The sequence below is a fragment of the Passer montanus genome, unplaced genomic scaffold (genome assembly GCF_014805655.1).
Source record: "Passer montanus isolate IOZ18808 unplaced genomic scaffold, ASM1480565v1 scaffold46, whole genome shotgun sequence".
NCBI lineage: Eukaryota > Metazoa > Chordata > Aves > Passeriformes > Passeridae > Passer > Passer montanus.
The window spans coordinates 5871545-5887496 of NW_024369485.1; the positions used below are offsets into that span (position 1 = coordinate 5871545).

Sequence of the window (15952 nt, forward strand, 5' to 3'; positions counted from 1 at the left end):
AGGGCTGCAGAAAGTGCTGGCTGGGTGGAGTGGAGCCATTTGAATGTGGCTTACAATACTATTTCTAGATCAGTTGTGCAGTTGCCTCTAAAACTGCATTACACCCAGTCTGAACTCAGACTCTTGGAAAGTAAACTTGGTTGATTGTAAACTGTTTTCTTCTTCTCCAGAGAGACAATGTGATCTTTATCTCACTGAAATATACTCAGTCCTCACTTTGCATATGGTACCAAGGGGAGCTGCCCAAGCAAAAGATAAAGCTTCTGTACATTAAGTGAAGCAGACTATTTTTATATTTTGAAAATCTCATTATTTTATTTCATTATCAGAAATATAATGTTGATGTAATTTTGCTGAGAAAATGGGTGCATTTTTGCAAGTGAGAATAAAGGAGGATTAAGTGCAGGATAAGATTATTTTTGTAACTTTCTTTTCTGAGGCTCAGTTTTGGTGCAGTGAAATGAAAGAGATTTATATGTCTCTTGTCAGTTTTAAATGGCATGTATGCCTTATGCATGTTCAGAACATGTGACTGAAAGAAGCAAATTTTTATATTGACAAGCATTCCAGATTAAATGCTAATCTAATGTAAACCTCTTGCCTTCCCGCTGACTGGCAGTAACAGGGGCCAGGTTTAATTCCCAGGGGTTCTCCTTCAGGTGATATCCAAACACATTAATAAGAATATGGGAGATTGGATTAAACCAGCTGGGTGCATAGGGGACAGCACTTCCCCACCTGCACAAGGCAATTCCAACAAATATGGGAATAAAAGAGAAAGATAACAGAGTTGTGTGTCACTGGGTTTTGCTCTGTAAGCCAAACCATGTCCAATCCCTTGTCCTTGCTGAAGTGTAGTGAGGGCAGCCCAAATCTTCCCTACTGGGCTGGTTACTGGCAGTCAGTAGCTGAGCTGGTCACCGGTCATGGAATCATGGAATCACTACAGTTGGAAAACACCTTGAAGATCATCAAGTCTAACCATCAATGCAGTCTTCTCTTCCACTTTCATTGCTTTTCCTGCCTACAACAACGCTGACACCTTCCAAGCTTACCCCACCTCCCTAGAGATTCCTGCTGGTGATCAGGTAACCCCATATCCTGTTCCCACCAGGCACTGATGGAGGGGTTGCTGTTGGCCACCAGCTGTGCCTCTGTGTTCCCCTGTTGCGGCGGACCATCCAAGTGTGGGGACACGAGGCTTGACTCCATTTTCCTCAGAAGGCTGATTTATTATGTTATATATTATATTAAAATATGACATTAAAAGTATACTAAAAGAACAGAGTGAGAAGATGATCAGAAGGCTACAAAGAACAAGAATAGAATAGAATAGAATGCGTAACAAAAATCCTGTGACTGCTCACAGCCTTGGCACAGGTGGCTGTGATTGGTCACCGATTGAAAACAATGGAAGATGCACCTGTTGCATTCCACAGCAGCAGAGAGTTATTGTTTACATTTCTTTCCTGAGGCTCTCAGCTCCTCAGGACGGGAAAAATCCTAGGAAAGGATTTTTCATAAAATATCATGGCTACATTCCCCTCTTGCCTTCCTGTCCCCTGCCTGTCCCCAAGCTTGCTGGCTGACCTTGGCTTAGCTGGATCAGATCCCTTCTGCCGAGTCCCCCACGTTAACAGGTGGACACCACCTCAGACATCTGTCCCTGGGGAGTCCCTGAAGGCTGGGACCTTCTCTGTCAGGTCACTGGCTTTTCAGGAAGGGCTCTGAAGATTTGAGTACTAATTCCTTAAGTCACTCCTGAACCTTATAACAATTGCTGCTTGATTCAATCCCTGCTGCATCTTCTCATCTTTATTCACCTTTAGCATTCTAAGCAAAGTAATTCAAGAGGAAAATGTTTTAAAACAAACTGCTTTTAAGTTCAGAGTTTGTTTCCAAATATCACTTTTTCATTTACTTCTCTACTTGCCTTTCTGGGCTGTAGACAGAAAACACAGACTTAAATAAATCTTCTTGAGAGGAGGAGTTTCCACTAAGGAAACTCGGGTCCTTTCTGACCTGGTATTTGTTGTCCAGCTGTAAGATGGAGAAGAGAAGGCAAGTTAGCTCAACGTCCCATCCAATAGATTACAGCAGTTTAGTGGTCAATCATATACATCATATGAATTTCATATCACAGTTATGTAAAAACAGTCTCAAAGTGTTACAATAACTTTTTCCTTAAGAAATCTTCTGGACTGACAGGAAGCTCAGTTGGACTCCTACAATGGGTGGGTGAAGGAGGGAATTTTGTTTTCATGCAATTTCATCGAATGTTTGGGGTTTTTTTTGCTTTCTGCAATTCCACAGTTCAGCTACTCAGCAAGAGTGCTGAGTGCTATGGTTACAAGAACGTGTATATGCTGTAGGCTTAAAGTATGATATCAGATGGCTTTCACTCCACAAAGCAAACCTGCTGCACAAACCAGATGCCAACTCACTGAGAAGCTTCATTCAGAAGATGAAGGGGCAGCATGTCTGTCCCCGAGGCAGAGGAGGAAACTTTTTGCTATGTAACACCCAGGAATTTACAGTCTCTGAAGACACAATCTGGCATGATAGAGCTGAACAAAGAGAGGACACTTTTAAGCTGTGGACTTTTCAGAGGGGTTGGGTCCTCAGTACCACTTTTAGAAGCATTACAGAGAGGCAGCCTCCAAGCCCAGCTGGAGAGCAGCAGAACTGCTGGATGGCTGGGGAACGTGTGTTTGCTCTGGAAATGTGGAAGCAGAAATAATCCTTATTTCCTGATCTATTTCTTGCTACAAATGATCTGAGAAGAGACTATGAATTTCAGCCACACCATTCAGATGTCTGTCCTTACTTTTCCTGTGCTCTGCTGCAGATGGTGAGGAAGAATTGCTCAGGTCTCACGGAACTGATGATAGTCATTTGCTCAGCCTCACGGATAAAACTCCACTTTGGAGGCCCAGCACCTATCCCCTGACAGCCTGTTTCTGCTGATGTATGTGGCATCATCTACAACCAGAAAAGGATCAAAATAATTTCCCTTTTCACCTTCCTCCATCATGGAATTTCATTTTACCTAGAGGATGTTTTTGTCTGCCTAGGTCTTGTCACCGTGATGATGTAACAGGTTTACATTGGCTGAGAAGTTTCTGTTCAAACTGGCTGAAGTACATGAGGACTTAACTTCCCTTGTGTTTTCAACATAAACTCCCTCTCTGGTCACTTTCAAAGTCATGGAATAGAATTTGCACATTTCCATATCCAGCAGGTTCAACAATTCCCACAGCTGGTGGATGTGTTGGATCGTGGGTCTCGGTGCACTGCTGACATCAGTGTGGGATGAAGCAGAACTGCAGCCACCCCAGACTCCTGGCAAAGTCTCAGCTGTGCTGAGCTGACCTAGCAGAGAGCATGGGCAACTCCAGAATTCCCAAAGGGACTTGTAGGCATGAAAGAAAAGCCATAAGAGAAAAAACCCCTGCGGTCTTCTCTTAAGGATTCTTGGATTAGGCTTGGTACTTTTTCCAACTATTTGGGCCTTCTTTTAATATTTAGCTTTGGTGAAGACCATCCCATAAATTTAGAAATGGCCTTTTGATTTGAAATCAAGCAGCCCTGAAAGGAAATACATGGGTGTGTTGGTTGACAAGAAGCTCAGCATAAGTTGGCAATGTGTGCTCAGAGCCCAGAAAGCCAAATGTGCATCAATGTGCTTTTGTTGCTCATCAGTGTGCCAAATGTGTCCTGGCTGCATCAAAAGCAGCGTGGACAGAAGGTGAGGGAGGAATCCTGTGAGATCCCACCTGTAGTGCTGTGTCCAGCTCTGGGGCCCCCAATATATGAGGGACACAGACCTGTTGGAGTGGGTCTGGGGGTGGCCATGAAGATGCTCTGACAGCTCTGCTGTGGAGACAGGCTGAGAGAGCCGGGGTTGTTTAGTCTGGAGAAGAATCAGGGGAGGGCTTAGAGCCCCTTTCAGTGACGACAAGGGAGCTGGAGAGAGAGTTTTTAAAAGAGCATGTGGTAAAAGACAAGGGAGAAATGGCTTTAAACTGAAAGAGAGCAGGTTTAGTTTACACATTGGGAAGGAATTATTTTCTGTGAGGGTGGTGAGGCACTGTCACAAATTTCTCATAGAAACTGTGGATGCTTCATCCCTGGAAGTGTTCAAGGCCAGGCTGGATAGGCTTGGGGCAACCTGGTGTAGTAAAAGGTGTCCTTTCCCACAGCAGGGGTCAGAATCAGATGATCTTTCAGGTCCTTTTCGACTCACATGATTCTGTGATTCCATGAAATAAGCAAGTCTCTCAACATAAGAATTTTATTCTTCCAAGATTCCTAGGATGATATTTTAAATGCAGTATTTGGTCACATGCACAGAGCACACCTTGAAGAGCCAGTGTAATCTGTTGACCAAACTATTAACAGCTTTTAGCAGATGTCTTACACTTGCTGTGTCTGCTCCACTTACCCCCCACAGTACTGCTCTGTGCACAGGTAAGTCTTTGGTGCTCACCTGGGGAGATGGAAGAACTCCACAGATCTGTTTGGTGCAACCTGAGACTGAGCACACTCCTGGTGGGAGACACTTTCTCTTGTCAATCTTACACAAATAGTAACAATTCCAAAATAAGCAGCTAATTTTTGTACACTCTTTGGCTGCATAACTAAATTACAGAAGCAGCATTTGAGGCATGAGAAATTCAAAGTCAAGGTGTTCTGCAGAGCCAAGAGTGTTCAGCCCTGACCCTCTCCTCCCATGGGTTAGTGGGATGTTGGAATCAGGAACAGACATGGAAAAGGACTGTCAGGCTGCTGTGAAGAAACATGGATCATCCCCAGCATCTAGCCTGCTTTGAACCCACGCCCAGTGCTGAGGTTTCAGTGACTTTTTGGTAAGGACAGTTGTAATCATGGTCCACCTTCTGATGAAACAGTGACTGGTACTGTGAAGAGATGATTTTTATGTAAAGGATTGAGCCCACAACTGCCAAATTATTTCACCTGTTTTCCTTCTTCCCTGTTCATTAAAAGCTGTAACTCGTAGTTTCACCACCCAACGCTGAATGCTCTCTGCAGCTTTTGCTAGTGTTGTATCTTTAATGCTGTGGGTTTGTGGATCTATTTCGTTTGACAGTGGCTAAATTTCCAAATAGGCAAAAAAAAAAAAAAAAAAAAAAAAAGAGAGATTATCTTTGTCCTGAGACAGCAGCTCCAATTCTATAATCTAGCTGCTTGATGCCTTCTCACACAGTAAGTGCCACTGTGAAAGCCTGATAAACTGCTTAAAGTTATCATGCTGTGATTTTATGGGGAGCAATCTTGGATTAGTCTTTTCTTCAGTGCTGCAATCATGTTACATAAACTTGTGCTTACATAAACTTTTTCTACATTTCCCCTTTGCATTTTTTCTCTCTCTCACTACAAAAGCCCATAGAACATTTTCTTCTGTCAGACTGGATGAGACATGTGGCAACCACTTCCCCACATCCACAGAGATGGAAGCAGAGAGGTGTTATGGGCAGGTACAGGAGGGGAAAAGGATTTGCTTCCACACAATATGGATATTTCACATATCTTACTTTGTCCCAAACTCCATGACCTTACACTGGTGCTCACACCAGTGCAAACCCAGGTGCACTTCTACAGGCACTGCTTCTCAACAACACCAGTGCAATATTTCAGGCTTTGGCAGAAGAGAGGAAATGGGAGACAATGCAGCATTTTCAAAGATTTCTTTATTATCCAAGTTTACTATTATCTAAAACCACCAATGTATTAAAGACCAAGATGGAAACTTGAGCTCAGAAACTTGTAAGAATCCACATTTTCAACCTCATGTGTACTGCAAGAGGCATAGTTAAAAAACACTGCTCAGTATAAAAAAAAAAGTTAACATTTCCAAGGATCAAATAAATAATTTACAATGCAACAAAAAATTATAGAAATTGTACAGAAATTTGAGACTGTTGTGGATCATTTGCAGTCCCATACAGTAAACATAAAAGCCTCCCATCATCAGAGAGGCATTGCAAAACCACTGTCAAAAACTACATTTAATTGCTGGGCTGTTCTGAAGGGCTGATGCTGTCCAAGGTTTTGGAGGAGCAGTCCCTCAGGACTTCCAGAGAACTGGTGATATCCAGGCTCTCAGAAGAAGTGGATCTACACCCCTGTGTGGAACTGATGATGTCCAGAGTTTTGGAGGAGCGGGCACTGTAGCCCTTTGCAGTGGCATCTCTGATGAGGATCTCCTGTGTGGATGTAAACATTAACGGGATGAAGCCCTCGCTGTCCGCTGTGAGAACGATCCAAGAGGAACCTGTGAAGATAAGCACATGGCTGTTGATAAATCTTTGTGTAATTAGGGTATGTTTAAGGGAAAAAAACAAATTTCTTCTAGAATTAAATGCTTCTGCATATTTACAGCTTTCTAGAAAATAAAAAGTATGAAAATATACAGGTTGTACAATCTCAAAAATAAAGGACACTTGGCAACTATTATGGATTTTGCCACTAGGAGAGGAGACAATAAATGCATGCTTTAAATGAGGAGGAGGATTGAAATTCTAAACAGAATTCATAAGCATTAAAACTTGGTTTTAATTAGGTATTGATAAGCTACTTCACAGTGCTAAATATAGCACTTTTTATAGTATCTGCTATGCAGATACTATAAAAAGCAGAGATTTTGTAAATTAAATTACAAATTAATGTAATAAAGACAATGTAGAAACTGCTTTATAATGTAATTTTACTATACCTAATTCCAAGAAATAAAAGGAAGGAACACTTTACAATACTGTACAAACCCAAAATCTCTGGTCCGTTTGCTATTTGACTTCCTCACTAGCTTTTTTCTTTACAATTTGAATCTGAAACCCTGACTTCTAACAATACAGATAAAACAGAAAATTTTTTTATTTTTATCCATTAAGCTGATGAAGCAAGAAAATAGAGCTCATGAGGGGTAAGGCAATTCAGAGGAGTGTTTCCAGCTCCAGCTGTTTTTATATTATGTAACTTTAGGTCACAAGTAAGGTCACAAGAAGATTGTAGCTTAAAAGCACACAACCCTCTAATCTTTTGGCTTAATTTGGACCAAACTTGAAAATCAATACAACTCAGGATTTGGAAATACCATTCCTACTTTGCATCTGTATATTTCAAACAAATATACTCCCTCAACAATTCCTCAGGAGAAATAAAACTTGGACAATGGCAGGAACAGCAGCCTTAGGCTTTGGGATGGTTGCCCACTGATCTGCAAGCAGGGGGAGAGCAGATACAGGGGGAAAGTAGATGGAAAAAAGCACAGGGAATACCTGTAGTAGTGAGCAATCACACCCCAAAGTGTGTTTTCTACCTCTGCCCAGAGTGAGACACTCAGGACTGACATGTACTCAGAACTGACACATACACAAACACGTGGAGTGGGCACAGCATGAACTGGTAACAGCAGAGAACACAGCAGGAAGAGAGGGAGTTTTCCTCACAGCAAAATCTGATGTGAAATGCACTGTTGAAGTGTACAGAGCTGCTTCTCTGCTACAGGATCTACAGGATTTCCTACAGCAAGTCTAGATGCTGGAGCCACAGATTCAAATATAGAACACTAGTCCCAAAACCACCAGTCAGCCCTACTCTCCTTGTTACTCAGACTTCTCTCTATAGAGCAGCTGAAAACAAGTAAAACACTGGCTGAAAGAAATTTTCCTCAATTTTCCTATATAACTAGTTACTTGATAAGGGCATCAATATGTAAGTTTGCTCTTCTTTTTTTTATAATGCAAAGATTCTTCTCAGTAAAAGAAGATTCAGAGAAGAATTTTTACATTATTAAAAAAAAAAAAAAGCAAAATTTTATTCATCTTTCATTATTTATTCCTTGGGTTTTTCCCTGGATGGAATATGCATATCACTATTGCTCACTAAGAATGACACACAGAATTACAGAATGGTTTGGGTAGGAAGAGACCTTAAAGCTCATCCAGTTCCACTCCCCTTGCACTAGACCAGGCTGCTCCAAGCTCCATCCAACCTGGACATGGGACACTTCCAGGGATGGGGCAGCCACAGCTTCTCTGGCAAGGTGTTACAGGTGTTTGTACTCTTGGATAATCCCAACATACCATGCTGCATTTCTACCAGGGAGAGGTTGAATATCTGCTGCACGATGTTTAGACGCAGTTTACCACCACAGAGAAGAACAGCCCGACTTTCATCTGCATCACTTTTGGAAAGCTGCTTCTGAAAATGCAAGCAACAGTCATTAGCTGCTGTGATGTATAATTAATATGGCATTAATCACAACAGGATCACAGACGTGTCTTCAGTGGCATTATTTACAGAAAGTCAAATGATTCACACATTCAGGCCTGTTTGCAAGATTTATCCTTTGAAGTCTCAGCTGTCAAAGTGCTCATGAGTGAGTGACAGCAGCAAAGAACAGTGCTTATCCAGCACGTCAGAACAGGGGAGAAAATCTCACACTGCTGCTGAAGAAAACATGAGCTTCATCCACAACACAATCCTCATCCCCATCCTTCCATCCGTGAGGGACATTTCCTCAGGGAGCTTGTAAAGCTTCAGGTTTTCTATCCCCATCTTTCCCCATCCATCCCTGATCCAAAACTTCAGAAGTGAAACTCCTGGTCATGAATGCTGGGGTGAGGAAGAGACTCATAAGTCAGAAGGGCTTATTTTTCCCACCCCTGACCATCACTGCCTCCAGCAATCCAAAAAGCATCTTCAAAGAATATGCCCAGTTGGGCACAGCAAGGCATTTTTAAAAATCTGTTATTACAATTATTAAATGTTTATAATGGAAAACAGCGAAGAGAGTGAGGGAATATGATCTAGAAATTGAATTCAATGCTACAAAATTAGGAATTTTTTGCAATAATAAAGAATAAAAGTAAGAGCTAATTGAAAGGAAAATGGCAGCTTAAATTACTTTGAATACTGACTAAGGTTAATTAATCTGAATTCTAGAAATGACGAAGTAGATCTCTGCCAGGTTTTGATAATCAGGTAATTTACCCTTTCTAGCATGAGATTTGCAAGAGCAAATCTTTCAGCCAAACAATGTGTTTTTTCACGTGAAATTTCACTTTAAATCCATTTTTAAGCCATGTTAATGGAATTATCTATTGTGTCCCTAAAGGTCTCTTTCCTCTTTGGATGGTGCTCTCAATGCTAATTAGCACCATTTCTGTTTCAAAGCCAAGGCAATTTGCTTTTGTTTCAGTCTCCATTATTTTAGTTTTCCTCACAGGAGAGCAGGAGATTGATACCAATTCCCACACATGGAAATCTTCACTTGTCTAAATTTCTATACAGAAAGCTTTGGATGTTGCTTAGAAAAAGCATTCCCTTCCAAGATCTCTATAAAGGGCTTTAATTCTGCAGCTGGGCTGCAACATGTGGGTCCTCTGGAGTCTCAGCAGCCTCATTGCAGAGTGAGGGGTTTGGCCCAGTGTGAGGTGGGGCAGGGAGCTGCACATTCCTGAATATCCCATTGGTTTAAAAACACTGGAAGCCTGCAGAGTAATGGGATTTACAACCATATGTAACTACCTGCAGGAACAGGATGGAAATCTAATCCTACTGACTGTTACTAGAGCATTTCAAAGAACATACAGCCATAAACAGGTTTCACCATTAAGGCTTCCAATATTAAAATTACCTGGCAGGTGATCTTAATAAATGAGGGTTCCTGAGAAGATGGGTATACTGGAAGACTTCTCTTCCCAGATTTTAGCAGCTCAGTTAGTTCAGAAAGATGATGCTGCAATTCTGTGAAGTTACCAGACAATTTTTCCACATTTTTTAAAAAGCAACTCGCCTCCTTCTCACTGAACAGGTTATTCTTGTAAGAATTGGGTATTTTGGAAGCTGCCTCATGCTGCCTTTTTGGGGACGTTGGCTTGTTGGAAGCATTAGACAGTGCAACGCTCCGATTAACTGGCTCGGCATCCAGAGTCTCAACAGCTGGAGGAAAATTCATGGAAATCTTTTTGTCTTTGAAGTCGCTGATGTTCAAGAGGAAGTTTTGTTCATAAGCAGGACTCTTGAGTTCTTCAATGAGTTTCCTTCGGCTTGTGGGGGACTGAAGGGCAGAGCGATCTGGTATCAGGAGCCCACGGCTGAGAGGGTGGACATCTCTAGAGGGATCATGAGTAACACTGGAAAGGTTCAAACTGGAGTTACCATCAGCTGACACAGATTTTGAAGGACCCATCTCAAGTATCAGTTCTTTAATCATCAATCGGATCATGTATTTGTCTGATCTTGAAGAAGGAAGAAAAGCAGGGTCAGTGAATTTTTGTCTTCCAACCAGTATCAGTAACAATTTGTTGGTCAAGAAGCACAAACCCTTTGGCTTCTCGCTTTTCTCTAGCTGAATTTGTTGAATATTGGGTAAATTGGATGAAGTCAGCGAATAGACTAAAATAACATTACAAGTATTGGAGGCAACAGATACAGTTTGAGTTTTGGAGTCAAAAGCGATTATATCAGGAACAAGAATGCCTGGGATGCTCACTTTTTTAGTAGAGGTAACCTTTCTTTCAAAAGTCACCAAGATGAGGTGTGAGGAATCTTGGCCACTTCCCGTCAGGTAGTCCTTGGGCCTCAGGTGCAGGAGAGGGCTGGAATCAGCAGTCTGCTTGCTAGACAGTATGTGAGTTAGGTCCACAGGAGATGTAACTACAGACAAGGGCTTCTCAGAGTCCAGTGACTTCTTCCCTCCATCCAAGGAATACTCTTCCTCCCCACACAAGCTGGACTGGGAGGGGAAGGACTCGGTTTCAACGCTCGATGGAACTTCGAAGGCAACACCAGCATTTAAGCCACAGATCTTGTCCAGAGGGAGCTCGGTGGCAACAGCGACTTGTAAATTCTGCGTAGCTTCCACGGCACAGATGTAGCCTCCCACATCAAAGATTGGGCAAAAAGAGCAAGCGCTGAGTGTTTTCTGAGCATCATCCCAAATGTAAGAATGGAGGGCACTGCCCACCCCCACAACCAGGCGGCTCCCTTCCTTGGTCCAGCAGGCACAGTGGATGAGCCCGCTGCCCTTGATGTCCGCGTTAATTCTGGAGTTGTTGAGGTGGACGGAGGGCAAGACGGAGGCGTCCCGGGTGGTCAGCACGGCCAAGACCTCCTTGCTGGGATGCCACACGCAGCCCTGGGGCAGCACGGGATACGGCTCGCTGATGTCGCAGATCTGGGAAACCAGGAGCTTGCTCCTGTCGGCGCCGCTGAAGCAGAGCTGCCAGATGGTGATGTGCTTTTTGTGCTGCACCGCCAGCAGCGCCGGGGCCTCGGCGGGACTCGGGCCCCAGTAGAGCCCGTGCACGTGCTCAAACTGCCCCACCACGCTCGAGTCGCCGAAGCTGGGCTCTCCGTCGTGCAGCTGCAGCGCCGTCAGGATCACCTGCTTGCCGTCCGTCCAGGCCAGCCCGTGCACGGGGTGAATGGCCTGGTGCAGGGCGTTGAGGCCAGTTCGCAGCAGCTTCGCCTTTCCCAGCTCCATGGCTTCTAAAGCGGCACATCTGCACAGAACGGGATGAGAAGGAAAGATAAATTATTGTAGAGGATAGAGGACAGTACCTGGATGAATATTCAGCTTATGACCTTACCAGTGCTGGACTCTTCCTTCCAGTGAAGTCAATATAAACACAATGTTCACCTACGCTTAATTCACAGCCCAGTGATTTTTTAATGATATTTCCACCATGAAATGCAATTTTAAGAGAAACTTTGCTGTTTCTATAGGCTTACCGTCAGATTTCTGCTGCATTTTTATCACAAGACCAGTCCTTCCATTCTAATCAGTAACTTGTTGTTCTTAGAATATTTTCTATTTACTTCAATATCAACAATTCTCAAAATATCGCTGCTCACACTCAACTTCCCAGAGCACTTGTGGTCAGATGAAGTAATCCCTTACAAGTATAACCAAGCATTAATGTATTATCTACAAATCTGATCCTGTATTAAGCATGTGAGAATGAGGCATTTGGATGGTTATCCCAGAAAGCTGTCTAAGAAAGCAAAATGCAATTTTGAAGAGAGTTAGGATGAAAGCAGATTTTTCAGAGGAGTTGAAAGAAAAAAGAATTTTAAAAAAGACATACACAAGGCATCAACACTTTGTAAAACTACAGCATTTTACACTAATTTCTAGTTTTTGAGCTGCGAGCAATCCCTACTCTGTGCACAAAAGCCAGTTCAAAGGAATTGATGGTTTCCTAATTTCAGATCTCCACACAATTTGGCTCAGATGAAAAGCCATGGCACAGAATGAGTTGCAGTTTTAATAGGAAACATGAAGAATAACAAGGAAGTTTTTTGAGACTAAAAACTGTCAAACTGGAAGAGTTTATCACTATATGCAGGGCCTGACACCACTCAGTATTTAAATGTGGCACAGAATGAGCTGCAGTTTTAGTAGGAAACATGAAAAACAACAAGAAAGTTTTTTTGAGACTAAAAACTGTCAAACTGGAAGTTTGTGCATATTATCACAATATGCAGGGCCTGACACCACTCAGTATTTAAATCATTTGTGGATGACCCTAAACTTGCAGGAAGAGGACTGCAAGAATGGATTTCAAAGATAAAAATTGTATAGAAAGTTATTATGGCCAAAGCAACTTCTTCTCAACCTAATAACAAGTGCAAAATAATACACTTAGTAAAAAAAAAACCAAAACCCACCAACTTGGATACCTCTCTAGGAATAATTCCCTAGGTAGAGGTATAGCAAAAAAGGATGTGGCTTACAATTAATCAAAAACTGAATATTGCAGTAATGTGAGATTTGTAGCCAAGTAAGAATAATTTGGATGGTAATTACCCTACTTCCTCATTCCTAACAGCACCTCCACTGAACCTACTTCTGAGTTCAACATGATAGAAATGCTCAACAAAGCTAAGGGATCAGAGAAACACAGGAAATGGGTTCTCTGTCTGGAGAAGACTGTGAGTGGGAACTAGAGAACATTCACCAGCCCAGTTACAGAACCATCCACTGGTCTCCAGGTATACCCTGCATGATAATAATCAGCTTAGTTTCAACAAAGATTTAGGTCAGCTATTATGGAAAAATTCTGGCTATATGTGATAGCTAAGCATGGAAGCAGGTTACCTTGGAGAGGAGGGGAAGGCACTCCATGAATTTCATAATCTGTAAGAGCTAATTAAGGAAATGTCTGTCAGGGATAAATTTAAGTACACTGAATCCTGCCTCACAGGAGAGCACTGAAGACACTTCCAATACAACTTCTCCACCATCCAGCTGGCCTCTCCTCTATAACCAACCTCAGTGCTGTCCAGCAGCCACCAGTTCCAGGAAAATTAACACTGGGTGTTCGCTGTGCACTGCCGGGCAATACTTACTGACGGCAGGGAGATGGGAGATCATGTGCCTCACAAGGCACTGAAAGATGTTAAACCTCCTGGGCCGTCTGGAGAGGCTCCTGTGTCACAAGGGGCGTTTTCGCTATCCCAGCTGCCCTGGAAAACCAAACAGAGCACGAGTGGCCAGTGCCTTCCTGTGCCCAAACCCGCACCGCCTCCTGCAGCGCCGGCCCAGCCGCAGCTCCCCGGGCAGTGTCACACCACAGGCCGGCTGTTGGGCGAAGCGCGGCGCCCGTCCCAGCCCCGGGGGCGGAGGAGCCGCTGCAGGGACCCCCCTGCACCGCGCTGGGCAGCGGCGGCCCGGGGAGCCCGCACAAACCTCCCGCCCGCGCCGCCGCCGCCTGCGCGGGCCCTGGCCCCGCAGGCGGATGGCGCCTCGCGCCGCCGCCCCCGCTCCCCACAGCGCCCCTGAGGGGCAGGACGTGATGCGGGCTCGCAAATCGCAGGGTGTCCGCCGCTGGGAGGCATCCGCGGGGACCATGGAGCCCAGCTCCTGTGCGCACACACCGCATGAATCACACCGTGTGCCTGAGAACGCTTCCCCAACTCAGCCTTAGTGCTGGGACCGCTGCCCTGCGGAGCCTGTTCCAGTGGCCAGCCACCTTCTGGGTGAAGAGATCCCTTTTCTGATATCCAGCATAAACCTCCCCTGACACAACTCCAGGCCATTCCCCCAGCTCCCGGCACTGGTTGCCAGGTGGATCAGTGCCTGCTGCCCCTCATGAGGACGCTGAAGACCACAATGAGATGTCCCCTCAGTCTCCTCCAGGTTGGATAAACCATCCTCGTAAGGCTTCCCTTCTGTGAAAAACGCTAATCACTTGTTTTTGAAATTTTAAAAGTTTAATAGTAATAAAGTGGTTATAAAAATAGTAATATAATTAGAGTAATAAAATTTAAACAATTGAGATTAGGAAAATATGAGACAATAAAAACAAAGAGATATGGACGTCTGGGTACCTTTTTCTGGGTAACACAAGCCCAAAAATGGACCCCCGTTCATAGAGGATTAATTCTTAAAAACAATCGCCTGTTGCATATTCATACATCTCATACATAATGCACAAATTCCATTCAAACACAGGATTTTGTTTGGTTACTGTCGACTTCTTCCTCGTAATCCTCATGCTGTTTTCCAGTCTGAGCGAGGTGGGAAGAAGTTAATTTTTTGCTGATAAGGGAGCAATAAATTCCCTTTCTCTGAAAGATTTAGGTGTCCTGTGGCTTCTATCTGGTGCGAGTCCTTTCTTAAACAAATATCTTACATAGCATAGTTTCTATTTTAACATTGTATTATAATCTAAAACTATATTTAATACACTACTTAAGAAAATTAATGCAGCATAACTTTCTAACATACACATACAATATTCATTTTAATACTTGTGAAAAGCCAATCATAAAATACACATTTTTCACACCTTCCATACCCTTGCCATCCATGTGGCCCTCCTTCGGGTGTCCTTTTTATGCTGTGGCACTCAGAACTGCACATGGGACTCGAGGTGCGGCCGTACCAGTGTGGAACAGAGGGACAATGCCCTCAGCGGTCAGTGCTGTGCCTGATGCACCCCAGGGCATGGTTGGCATCAAGCAAAGCATCACCAGCCAGGCTAAGGAGGTGATTGTCCTGCTCTTGTCGCTGCCATTGCCCCAGGGTGTCATCCACGGTGTGACACTTCCCCGCAGGACCCCCAGCCTGCTCACACCCGTGTGGCTCTTGGAGAGCCCCGAGGAAGTGGCACAGAAGAGCAGAGATGCCTCCAGCAGGAGGACATCAGGTCCCTGGTGTGGTGTGTCCCATCCCACGAGGTGGTCACATTGAAGTGGGGAAAGCATCTAAATTCAGTACAGAACGACTCCAGTACAACCTACCTGGTCCTGATTTATTGTATTGAGCATAGCTCCTTACGAGTCTCTGAGGCCTTTAAAAAGTTAATTATATTGCATGACTGTGCCACTTTGCCACTCCTTAGCACTGCAGAGCAGTGTACCAGATCATTGTACCAGTTTTGAAACCCACACTCCTGACAGGATGTTGAAACACTGGAAAAGGTGCCATAAAAAGAGCTGCCAAAGGTGTGGGGGAAAAAATGCTTAAAATAGTTGCAAGGTCAGATACGTAGGTAGCTCCAACTTAGCAAAAGAAGAACACTAGGTGGTGACTTGACCTTATCACATGAGTGCCTCTACAGAGGGGAAACAAAAGCATAAAAAAGCTCTGAAGTTAGTGAAGGAAGGTTTTACAAGAGCCGTGGACAGATTCAAATATGTAGGCTACATCTGTGAGTCTGACTGACCATTGGAAGAAACTGCCATCAGAGCATCTTCACATTAAAACTTGGTGGTTTTCAGGGACATATCATTTTAAATAGTAAGTCATAGAATGGTTTGGGTTGGAAGGAACCTTAAAGATCATCTTCTTCCAACCTCCTGCAGCAGCAGGGAGACCTTCCACTATACCAGGTTTCTCAGAGCCCCATACAGCCTGGCTTTGAAACCCTTTGACAAAAGACATTCCCACCTCCCCTCTCTGCACCACTGGCTTACC

General features: G+C 43.8%; 1 protein-coding gene across 1 annotated transcript; it reads right to left on the reverse strand.

The window, feature by feature from the left end:
* Positions 1 to 5693: 5693 nt before the first annotated feature.
* Positions 5694 to 13758, reverse strand: LOC120508251 (WD repeat and coiled-coil-containing protein). Its single transcript, XM_039721656.1, has 4 exons — positions 13381 to 13758; positions 9662 to 11531; positions 8106 to 8223; positions 5694 to 6295 (listed from the first exon to the last, which is right to left on the reverse strand). Exons 2-4 carry the CDS (start codon positions 11510 to 11512, stop codon positions 6030 to 6032), a joined length of 2235 nt encoding a protein of 744 aa, XP_039577590.1. The 5' UTR covers positions 11513 to 11531; positions 13381 to 13758; the 3' UTR covers positions 5694 to 6029.
* Positions 13759 to 15952: the final 2194 nt, after the last annotated feature.